The sequence below is a fragment of the Triticum dicoccoides genome, chromosome 1B, assembly GCF_002162155.2.
Source record: "Triticum dicoccoides isolate Atlit2015 ecotype Zavitan chromosome 1B, WEW_v2.0, whole genome shotgun sequence".
In the NCBI taxonomy this organism is placed as follows: Eukaryota; Viridiplantae; Streptophyta; class Magnoliopsida; order Poales; family Poaceae; genus Triticum; species Triticum dicoccoides.
Window position 1 is genome coordinate 678,123,533 of NC_041381.1, and position 12,598 is coordinate 678,136,130.

Consider the following 12,598-nt stretch of genomic DNA (forward strand, 5'->3'; position numbering starts at 1 on the left):
ACCGCTTACCACCATTTGTTGCTTGTTTCCCAGCGTGACCACCGTCGGGAACGAGCGGTCCAGCTTGCTGGCCGCGACGGTAATGCCCCACGGCGAGCTGTTCGCGACTGTCTGGGCCCGGGGCCCATCGTTACCGGCAGACAATACCACGGTGATCCCTTTCTGGACCGCGTGCAAGGTGGCAAAGGAGTAGTCGTCCGAGCCGTCACGGGACGCGAGGGACATTGACAATACGTCCACCCCGTCATGGATCGCGTCGTCGATGGCGGCTAGCACAGATGCCGTGGAGCCGGTTTCGTCCACGCTCCAGAGTGATTTGTACATTGCGATGCAAGCGCGTGGCGCGCCTCCGCGTGCCACCCCCGCAGCAAGGCCGTGGAAGCTGGCCACCTCCTCCTCCACGGTGGAGCCCGCAGCAGTGGAAGCCGTGTGCGTGCCATGGCCGTTGTGATCCCGGGGCGAGAGAGAGTCCGCCTTTAAGTATTTGTCGGCGATCCCAACGGTATAGAACCTTGCGCCGATGATCTTGCGGCTGCAATTGTTGTTGCCCCAATCGGGCCCAACCTGGCACTTTCCTTTCCACCTTGATGGCACCGGCCCGTACCCTTGGTCACTGAAGCTTCTAGACTCCGGCCATATCCCTGATTCCATTAATTAGTTACATTTCTGGAAAAAAAAATTGGAAGGAGGCCTGCCGGCCATCACTGTAAAAAATATACTCCCTCCGTCCGAAAATACTTGTCATCAAAATGGACAAAAGAAAATGTATCTAGAACTAAAATACATCTAGATACGGCTCTTTTTATTCATTTTGATGACAAATATTTTCAGACGGAGGGAGTACCAGATATGGTAAAAAGAAAAGCTTGCACTTATTGTACTAACCGGTGTCAATCACGCCAATGATTATATCCTCTCCGTAGTTGCTTGCGTGCAGTAACTCACTGGCCGGCATATGGGAGGACGGATAATGGAGCCCAAGAAAATCCCAGCTCCGCGTGGTGGTGCTCCTGTACGTCTTGCTCGGTTGAACGCTGATGACTCCCGGAAATTCTGCACACGGTTCATACCAGGAAAAGAATGATATTTTGGTTTTGGCACCTCCAGTTAAACTTCCAAAACTGCCAAATGTTTTGAATATTCACATTGGTAACATGGGGAAACAATATATATAGATTTGTCTCAAAAGTATTCTCACAATATTATTATTTTTAGATTGTGTTATGTCTTGAAGTCCATGCCAATATGAAAACTGTCACCCTATTTTTGAACTAGAGATAGTAGTATTATGCTAGGAAAACGGAGATGACCTGCAAGCCTTGTTGCTTGGTCCGTGGTGAGCATGGCGGCGAAGCCCGAGAAACCATGCTTGTAGTGGTAGACCATGGAGGCTGAGGAACCCTCCCTGCTAGAAAAGCTCAAAGTGGTGAGTGCTACCAAGGGCCGGCCTCCTATTAATTAATTCCGTTCTTCCTACAAAGTAGCTCCTTGCTAAACAGCTCAAACCTTTGGAGAAGAGTGCCGAGCATTTCATGGTGAGAGGCGACGACATCGTCCGGGTGCTCGTGCTTCACGTCGCCTAGGTAAGCGATGTAAAGCTAGAAGAGGCACACAGATATGCATGCATGGTTAACTACTACTCCAGCTAGCTAGAAACACATACCGTCACACAATCATGCTTACCTCGCGAGAACGAGATCCTCCTGCGTGCACTCTGGATAGCACCACGCAGAAGCAAAGCAGCAGCAACGAGGCTGCCCGTAGTGGGTGTGAGGAACAGCACATGAATCCCATGTCGTCGATCTTACTTAGTGGTACTGGTATCCCTAATCAGTCAGTGTGCCAGCGACTCTATGTGGCATGCACATCGGCGCTTATTGATATGCAGGGGCTGTGCGGTGGTACTAGTATTTATAGACACCGCGCACAGTGGAGTGGCCTAGGGGTGAATTAGTGAACTGCTCAACTCGTTAAGCTCGTGCTTCCTAAGCTCGTTAAGATTATAAGAAAAATCCTTCTTGAATCAGCTCGTTTGAAGCTCTCATTAAGCTCGTGAGCCTTGTTAACACACATTAGCACAAACACCTAATAAACATTCAGATTACCCATAATTTGGACCACAAAATTGAATGATAGATTCTGGAAGGAACCTTACAATGGCCTGTTCAACATATTTTTTCCTGGACTCCAAGTGTCCAGGAGTTCTACGCCGCCGTAGGTAATCGTAAAACTCGTTAGGCCCAATTCATTAAGGACAAAGTTACGAGCTTAAGGAACCAAATTGACAAGTACTCCCTTCTACTGCTGCATCAAGGACATATTTGAGTGTTAGATATATCCATATGGAGACAAATCTAAAACAAGTAATTTAAGATGAAGGTTGTACTTATTAAGCTCGCGAGCTTCAAGCTTTTTGTCCACCCTAAAGTGGATGTAGCTATGTATTCTGCCTGTCATGTCACGCTTGGGTCCTGCCTATCCGATCTTGCCCACGCCGAGAAAGTTTATAATGAAGTAAATAAGCTCTACAAAAAAAAAAATACACTGTCCTCTATTCTGTTGCCAAACATACACTGGCATATACTTGGGGCACAAAATAAGCTCTACAAAACATTTTTATATTATGGGACGGAGGGAGAACGTTCTTATATTATGGGACGAAGGGAGTAGTAAGCACTAGGCCTGTTGGATGGTCATGTATGAGATTCTGACGTGGGGACCAAAAAGTGGTTGAAAAACAGGAGAAACATTTGGCACATATGGTTGCCGCATCTCAGCTTTACCAGAAGATGGTCATCACCATCGCCAGTGCCCCAAGCGAGTGCGCTCCTCCTTTTTCTGGAAATCTTGCTCTTGCCCGTTAAGGTATGCATGTTGTACAAACAAAGAAAATTCACCGTCGGTGGCACTGCCGCTCTCCGATGGCCACCTGCTAGGCCTACCTTGCCTGACGGTTATGGCATGGAGTATATGGGATTAGTGGACCGAAAGTACTCGTCTACACCTGAGCTCAAATGAGCATGGGTGAACAGTAAAATCAAAAAATATTTAAAAAAATAAAAAAAATTCTGTTTTTTTAGTGATAAACGTCGACAAAAGTTCGCAATGTTTGCAAAACTTCATTGTGAAAAGACATTGGTTGAAGCCATGGCAAAAAAACAAAAAAATCATCACTCCAAAATGCTTTTGGAAATGACATTATTGGTGCATCAATTTTTTTTGCCACGGCTTCTACAAATATCATTTCACAATAAAATTTTCCAAGCATTGAAAACTTCTGTCAATGTTTATCACTAAAACATTTTAGGATTTCTTAACTTTTTTTATTTTACTGTCCACCGGAGCTCATACGAGCTCATGCTAAGAAACTCCCTGTCCTTAGTGGACTTGCTTTTCTTCTCCCGCCTCTCGGTGGTGCTGATAGAGAGCACAGGTGGCCGCGCCAGGTTGTTGCGCGCCCCACTAACCACTCGAAAATATTCTCCCGGCACAAGTGCACAACAGTTCACACACCACAATGTCGACGCCATGATAGTTATGTAACTTGTGATGTATAGTTTAAAATTGGGGAAGAATTTCACTTGCTCGGCCTTCACATCAACTAGCGATCATTATTAGGGAAAAGTCTAGCAGTAGCGCTGGTTTTTGGCTAGCAGTAGCGCTGGAGCCCTCGCTACTGCTAAGACGCTGTAGCTAACTTGTAGCAATAGCGTGTGTTCGCCAGCGCTACTGCTATACCTACTTAGCAGTAGCGCTTTTTGTGGAACGCGCTACTAGTAGTTACTAGCAGCGCCGATCTAGCCCGCGCTACTACTATTATTACGTATTTTATTTTTTTCTTTTATGTCTTATTCATACACTGTTATACAAGTTTTCGTATAGTAGCAATTTAGAGATTGTTATTATATCATAATGAGTTATTATATCATTGGTTGAAAGAACCGCGGATTAGTTTCAAGTGGATGGATCCAAAGTGACCACGATGGATCGTGGTCACTTTGGATCCATCCACTTGAAACTAATCCGCGGTTCTTTCACCTAGTGATATAATAACTCATCATCATCATCATCATTATCATCATCATAATATCATTAACAACTTATCATCATAATACATCATTGTCATATAACAACTCCTCCTCATCATCATTTTCTTCCATGACATCATATAACAACTTGATCACTACTCATAATCACAACTCCTTCTCCTCCTCATCATCAACTCTAACACATTGTTGCACATAATAACAACTTAGGACCTACTCCTCATCATCATAGTCATAATCAACACTAACTAATTCTTCTTAATACTTAGGACCTACTCCTCTCTACTAGGTAAAATACCATAAAAAAGATAAACCGGTCCATCTCCAACATGGAGAATGGAGATAAACCTATCTCCAACTTGTGGCTTGCGCACATTCATGTTGTCTCTAACTAGTTGTGTGGGCGTAGTCATCACTTTGCTCCATTCTTTGATTTTGAGCCTTCCATCATTTGAAGAAATGGAGTATGCACTATGGCAAGCCTTCGAAGGAGTTGGTCGTAAGCTAACCATATGCATATCACCTTCGATAAACATCATGTCAGGCACAACCTCCTTCGGGAGCCTCTGTTGAAAAACGTAATAGTAACATATATAGTTAGCGATGTAGTTTACTTAAGAAGAATGTATGCAATGAAGTTACCATCATTAACAAAATCTTATCAAGTTTTTGGCAATGAAGTTACCATCAAGCAATTTATAGACTAGTGGCACGTATGTAGTAAAATTCGGGCTGATAGAGTGATTGGTTTTAAAGGCAGTAGCTAGATGGTTTTCTCTCTCTTTTTGTATCTCAATACAATGGTCTCTTGGAGATCTATTTGATGTAGTGACTTTTTATGGTGTGTTTGTTGGGATCCGATGAAGTGTGAGTTTATGATCAGATTTGCTTTGATTTAATATCCATTCTTGATTACAATAGCCTCGTATTTCTTCTTCGATACTTGGGTTTTGTTTGAGCAACTTGATTTATTTGTCTTGCAATGGGAAGAGGTGCTTTGTGATGGGTTGGATCTTAAAATGTCCTTTCCTAGTGACTGAAGGGGGAGCAAGACACGTATTGATTGTCTCTATCAAGGATAAAACGATGGGGTTTCGCTATAAGAAATCTGTTAATACACGACGAATCTAGTCCGTCACAGATCAATGGGAAACTGTCATGGGTTCCCATCCTTGACGGATCCGAAATCCGTCATGTATATCGCGTCATAATTTGATATGGCACCTTGCGTGATGGCTCTTGGCCGTCATGGATCTGCCCCAAGCCCGCCCAGGCCCAAACCATTGTGACGGAACAATCCGTCATTGACTAACGCCACGTAGGATTTTCAGTTGACCAATTCGAATGATGTGGAGGCATACGTGTATACTATTTTTCGTCACATGAATCGTCATGGATTTTGGCACAATTTAGAGGGCGATTTAAATTTGGCTGGGCCCATTTCCTTTGGACAAAATTTGACCTAGTACGTAGCATTATGCATTAGCCAAATCTTGCCAATTTTAGCCCAACAAAAAAGTATTTGCAAAGTGACAAACATTACACAGTTTATGCTGCCATCTACAAAATAGCAGTTTACGAATCATCTATGAAATGATAACTTGTAGCATAGATTGACAAACTATATCACAGCATATATTGACAATATATATCACAACAGGGTTAGGAACCGATACAGTCCATTTTACATCAACAGAGAACATAAACTACTGTTATTCAAGCTCTTGCGGTCGGCGACCTTGATGGCAACTATCATGTCATGGTGGATTGTGATGGGAAACACCAAGTAGCCCGCTATCCGATCTTACCTAGCATATTTTACAAGAATATTAGACGTTTGTAATTATGAATAGATAGTAGAGATAAGAGAATTGCAACAAATATAAAAATGAATTACATGCTATCAAAAATTCTTCAATCTTATAGTGCCTACAAATGAGAATAACATTGTATCTACTATAAAACAAGAGTGAACATGAGGTTGCTTAAAATTAATCCAAAGAAAAGTGTGTCAAATGACAAAGTAACAAAACACACATCACAAAACTCCAAGTACTATAGCAGCAGTAGTTGATACTATATAAACCCGGCAACAACAATGAAATGAACTGAACCAGTATATATTTATACAAGGTGACAATAGTAGAAAACCACATTAGCTTGCACAAGAACTATAAATTTAGTCTATACATGGCTTAAAAATTACTTCACGGTCATTAAGGTACAAGCCGAATCAGAACACATGAACATCAGGTGATGGCCACTCTAGTAGTGTATCAAAGCAATGCAAGGTTGTTAAAGTACAAGACGAAGTGTGAGTTTATTTTTTATTGGTTCATCTTGTACAGTTTACATTTTAGATATCCTCAATGTAGGGGAACAAAAAGGTATCACCATGAAACAAAAAGCACTGCTTAACTATAAAATCCTAGCACATATCCTACAACAATTTCATATTTAACATCTTTATTGCAAATCCGGAAGCATGTCTATTTTTCTTGTGATTTTAGTTAGTGTTACGCAAGCTTGAACAACTACACACATATACATAATGGTAAGAAGTCACCTTAGCTTATGCAAGCTAGAATACTTAATGCACATAATTAATTAAGTAGGATGTGGGATCTCGAGGGACTTACATGTACACCATGCAGCAGCAATCACTAAGCTATTTTGATGGAATTGCATAAGACCAGGTTTTTTGTTTTGACGTGATCAAACATCTCAGCAAACATGTGAAAGGTACACCTACAGTAGGAAGATTTCAGCATCTGCACCTATAGACAACAAGTTGTGTATCAAGAAATCAAAGAAAAAGAGTCAAGTCATAGTGAAATCTAGGACATAAGCGAGAAGATAAATTGGATTGTTTTTATATGAAATCAAGGTTAGAAATGTGCAGAGATATTCAGTGAATAATCTGCTTTTGTCAGTTAGTTTATCCTCATGTACCTTTATGTTAGTTTATATTGCATACATGAATTTGTTCGAATTAATGATTTATCTATTCATTTAATTTGTTCCATCCTGTCATATGCATCCCATCTTTCCTCTGCTTTGTTAGTCCACACAATGGTGGTAGAGGAGGAACACCGAACGGCAGTACTTACATCTGATTCGGAAGATAAAAAGAGTAACAAAAATCACACCGATAATTAACAATATATTAAGGACATGAGAAGGTGCATGATAACAACTAGCTATGGAGACCAAGCCAGCTAGTCCTCCGCACTGAATACAGGTAGTGTGTCACATTAATCCTATCAAATTTGATTAGAACAAAGTATATGCCTGATAAGAGTAGCAGTAATATACCTGCACCAATTGCATATTTGCATTTGATTTGACATGAATCAAAACTAGAAATCCAAAAGAAAAAAACTTAATCATGAATGCATCCGTTGAAGGAATGTGTGTCGATTAACTGAACTAAAAAGGATAGATGGTGGCATCGACAACTTGGGTAAACATTTTATACACAGGACCTGCAGGCAATATTTGACAAACAAATGTAAAATTCTTCACATGACCATCTAGTGTGTGAATACAAGCAAGCATCAAATGAAAGGCACAATTTTCTAAATCTCCTTCATGTCTAGTATGGTCCAACTTGTGGGATCAAAAGAGATTGATTAATCAAATGAATATACTCATATTTGTTTAAGTTCGCTGATGATTCTCCTAGCTCATTAGCAGAACAGAGAGAGAGACCTTCAGTGGCGTCGGGGTCGGCCCTCCTCTCCTGCATGCCACTGCAGCTGCTCCATGATATGGCCCTCTTGCCTTCCCTTGATACAGCCCAACAGATGAGATGGCAGCAAAGTTCCTGCACAACTGAAAAGAACGGAGGTTTTGCTTCAAACTATTGCAATAGCAAAATTTTCCAAATCACTAGATAAGGTGATGATATTGTAGCAAAACTGTCAAAAACATATTAGCAGCCAAAAAATTCAGGTATTGCAGCAGCAAGATAGCAGAAACTGATGGGTTGGGAACGGAATTTGCGCCGCCAGCCCAACTCAGGCGAGCACATCAAGTAGGGGCAGCCATCCAGGAGGCGAACATGGTGCGAGGGGGCGTAGCGTGCGATGGAGAGGGGCCGCTGGAGATGCATCGGCGACAGACGCGGCGCTACATCTGAAACCCTAGCCACGGGGCGAGGGGTTGCGGGCGAGTGTCGGACACCGTGAGCGGCATCCAGCCGGACTGGATGGCAGAGGGTTGGAGACCCGTCGGAATCGACGGGCACTGGTCATGGCGTGAGGGGTCGCACGTGAGAGAGAGATGGGTTGCGAGAGGGGTGGATGGGTAGGGGATTAGGTGGATCTGGCAACTGCTGATGCTGCGAGGTGAGAGGAGGGGAGGTGAAGGGCCGGCGACGAGCTGTTGATGAGGGAGGCGAGTAGGGGTGGGTGGCGGCGCTGTGAGTTGAGGAGGAATGGGAGTGCGCTACGGGGGGAGAGAGGGTGCCGAGGAGGAGGGTGTCAGGGTTAGGTTTTTATACGGGAAACAGTTAGTCGGGCTTTAGCGGGCTTTGGCGAGCTTGCAGGGGTGTATCAACCCATCCATGGCGGTTTCCGAAAATGTCATCAAAAATCCGTCATAGATTAACAGGTTTCTTGTAGTTTCTATTCCTGCATGAATAGATCTTGTCTACATCATGTCATCGTTCTTATTCCATTACTCCATTTTCCATGAACTTAATACACTAGATGCATGTTGTATAGTGGTCGATGTGTAGAGTAATAGTAGTAGATGCACGCAGGACTCGGTCTACTAATCTTGGACGTGATGCCTATATATGATCATTGTCTTGGATATCGTCATGAGTATTTGCACTTCTATCAATTTCCCAACAGTAATAGTTCTCCCACCATTTGCTATTTTCCAAGAGAAGCCACTAGTGAAATCTACGGCCCCCCGGGTTTATTTTCCTATCATATATTTTCCGATCTACATTGTTATTTTCTTTTTCCTCTATTTGCATCTTTTATTTTCAGATCTATATTATCATAAACACAAAATATCTTGCTTCCACTTTTTATTTGCATCTTTTATTTCGCGTTTGTTCGAGATGTATTTATCCAATCTATCACTATTTTTATCCCGTCAAGTTGACAATCTCGCACGCCGTTTACCGTAAAGGGATTGACAACCCTTTATACGCGTAAGGTAGAAAGTATTTGTTATTTGTGTGCGAGTACAGTTTACATAGTGTTGCTTGGTTCTCCTACTGGATTGATACCATGCTTTGGGAAAATACCGACGTAGTTCAAGCGACATCATGGTCGCTACTCCTCCTTTCCCTAGTGCATTACAAAGGTCTAGCACAAGTAGAAGAAGGAGAAGCGACCCTCATGACAACAGTCGAGATTCTTCCTCTCTCATATATGATGGACACTCTCTTACTGATTTTCGACCGGCGTTGATGGTCGATACTCCTCCTTCCCCAAATACATTACAAATTTCTAGCACAAGGAGAAGAAGGAAAAGAGACCCCCATGACGGCAGTTGGAATTCTTCCTTTAAGAACAAAATGAAAGTCACACAAGGAGCTGCCCCAACAAACTGGAAGTCAGCCCGTTACATATATGGAGTAATGACATAAAAAAAATGGCCTATGTTTTGCCAGAATATCGTTTAATTCTTGTTCTGGCAATTCACAGGCACTCGATATTCTTCTACTTGATAGCACAACTATGCTAAAATCCACGATTTTGTTGGCATGACCTTTGCTAAAATAGCACATATCAAGCGCCTGGAATTTGCTGGAACGGAAATGAATCAACATGCCGGCAAAACATAGGCCACTCGGAGGTGTTCCCTGCAAATTCGTACACATGTCGAAACAGACAAGCAATACGTGTCCAAATATCATCATATACATGTCCAAATATCATCATAAACATGTCCAAATATCATCACACTACTAGGAAAACCCTACATCTGCCCCTCGCTACTTCTATGAGTCTACCTATTGGATTTTCCCTAGTAGTGATAGCAACAACAAGATTGGGCCAGCGGAGAGCAGCAGCTGGAGGGGGGAGGAGGAGGAGGACCGCGAGGACAATGATCCGGATGATCTTGGCGTAGAAGGAGGAGACATGCGTGAAATACTCGGAAATTAAGGAGAAGAGGAAGGCGGAGAGTTTCAAATTGTTGATGGAGGCAATGGACAAGAAGATCAAACTCGAAGAGAGGAGGAGCATGATCGAGGCGAGAAAGGCTGCGCTCAAGGAAAAGAGGATGAAGATCATCGCAAATGCGGAGGACGCTAAGATGTTGACCTCGAATATGGACTCTTTGGATGCCGATGTAAGAATCATCGTGTAATCCGTCCGCTACCAGATGTTGAGCGACAGAAGAATGAGTTGGCGGCGGCAGACTATGAGGATGCGATGGAGGCGGACGCGGAGGTGGAATCTGCCTACACAGTGGCGATGACACCACCTTGATCGGCCAGCTGACGGCTGAGATTGCCGGTCCCGCGGGGCAGAAATGTATGGACTGCCCGACTGATGTTCTTTTGGATTAGAATATGTAAAAACCACTGGAAAAAATAGCGCGCTATAGCGTGTAGAAAATTGTCTCGCTAAATTGATCGGTGTACAATGTCTCGCTAATAGCACGCTATAGCACGCTAATAGCATATTTTCAGGGGTGACGCTATTTTGTGTAGCGCGCTATTTTTTTCATTGGTAAAAACTAAGCATATTTTCATTTTTATGGTTGTGATCGGGCTGTGATGCGACACTGGTGTGATCTGGCATGCTGTGTGGATCGAAGCATGTTTTAATTTAAATTTATTGGTGGACATATACAGGTTGGCATTGGATGCCGTCCTCTCGTATTAAGGTCCGTGGACTGGCCTTTTATCCGCGTCCAGATGCGAAAAAAAAATTGCGGGTTGCCTTTGAAGAGTATATATTTTGTGAAATACAAACGAGGCTCGTTCATCCATATAAGTCGCAATCCCGTCCCAGTCCCACGTACGGAAATTGCAAAAGGGAGCACGCATGCGATTCTAATTTGGAAACCAGGACAAACACACGCATGCGTGCATCATGCTCGAAAAGAAGGAAGGCCACCATCGCCGCCGGCCTCTTTCACTGCGAAAAGATGTACAGATATATGCATCACACGAAAGAAGACAGCACCCGTGAGGGTGAGATGGATGAGCACTGGCGTGCTCACCGCTCGTTCAGCATGCCCCTTTTCTCATGCTGATAAGGCTGGGCGTAAAGCCTACTCCCTCCGTTCGGAATTACTTGTCTCGGAAATGGATGTATCTAGAACTAAAATACATCTAGATACATTCATTTTCGAGACAAGTAATTCCGAACGGAGGGAGTACAAGCTAGCGGCAGACAGTAAGCTGTGTGACTGTGGGCTCACTCACACTCTCACTGCCTTCCTGCATAATTGAGTCTCCACCTCGGCTCGTCCCGGCCAGCCGTGCCGGTGATGACACGCCCACTGTCGGTTTGTGGCGGTGGCGGTGGCGATGTCACTTTTCTGGTCGATGCGCCCTCGCGCGCACATATATATTTGTACGCACCTGCTCGGAGAATACAAAAATCATCATATGCTAGCGCACTGAATCTCACGAGCAACAGGATGGCTGGACGGCTAGGTAGTAGTGGGCTTGCCTTTCTTCTGGCAACAATGATCTAGCGGAATTGCACGATGTTCTTCAATTCCAACGTCTCAACTAACTACTAAAAGCTAGCAACGACCCCTATGATGTGATGCCGCGTGACCACTAGAGATTCCAGGCATTTGAGTCTGTCGATCCACTAACCAGCCAAAATGTATATTCCCTTAGTTTTCGCCCGGTTTTCCATTAATTAACCGGGCAACTCTTCTTCTTAATTAATCGATGAAGCAAATTTTTTGCCTCCGTTTTGAAATTTTTTTTTTATATATTCCCTCCGCACAAGGGTTCACACACAACAGTGTCATCACTACAATGATCATGTAAATAAACCAACGTACTAAAAGGTTAAGGAGAAAGCTAATTATGTAATTAGGTCCCTCAGCTGATTGGTTATCGTTGCCCGGTGAATCATCGACATGCCACATACTATTAGGGTGCACCACCAAGCAGGGTGATGGTTTACTATTCGAGCGGGGAGGGTGAAAGGGTGCGTGGTCAACTGGACATGCTGACAGGCTAACTAGAGCTCATAATTCGGGTCACATTGAACCAGATTTAAGCAGCAAAATTCTGCTTTGAACTAGAATTACAGTCAGGTTTCCATCCTGATAGGTTTTTGTTCTACTTGTCTCACTTACTAAAAGGGTGTCATTTTCTATTTCCCTATTTTTTTTCTTAAATCTTATTAGTCACGTCTCTTAGCGGTTCTATTAGCATCCAACAATGCTCACAGATTTACAACTTACATACTAAAAGTTGCACTGTCATTTCACTAGGCACACATCTTCAAATAGGGCAATTATTTCACATGGCGGACGGAAATTCAACATGACCGGAATATTTATAAGGGCACCTCAAAATTAGCAAATGAAATATTTAAATTATCCTATTGATC

At 43.1% G+C, this 12,598-nt stretch overlaps 1 protein-coding gene across 2 annotated transcripts in view; it reads right to left on the reverse strand.

Moving 5' to 3' along the window:
* Nucleotides 1–1,863, reverse strand: part of LOC119349611 (subtilisin-like protease SBT3.6) — a 4,058-nt gene extending 2,195 nt beyond the window's left edge. Inside the window, exons 1-5 of one of the 2 annotated variants that reach the window (XM_037617667.1) lie at nt 1,684–1,863; nt 1,507–1,598; nt 1,311–1,408; nt 886–1,053; nt 10–641 (exon numbers count right to left, since the gene is read on the reverse strand). In XM_037617667.1, coding sequence (XP_037473564.1) covers nt 10–641; nt 886–1,053; nt 1,311–1,408; nt 1,507–1,598; nt 1,684–1,794 — 1,101 coding nt within the window. In that variant the 5' untranslated portion in view covers nt 1,795–1,863. The remainder of the gene's footprint in view (nt 1–9; nt 642–885; nt 1,054–1,310; nt 1,409–1,506; nt 1,599–1,683) is intronic. The other variant, XM_037617668.1, reaches the window with a different exon arrangement.
* Nucleotides 1,864–12,598: the final 10,735 nt, after the last annotated feature.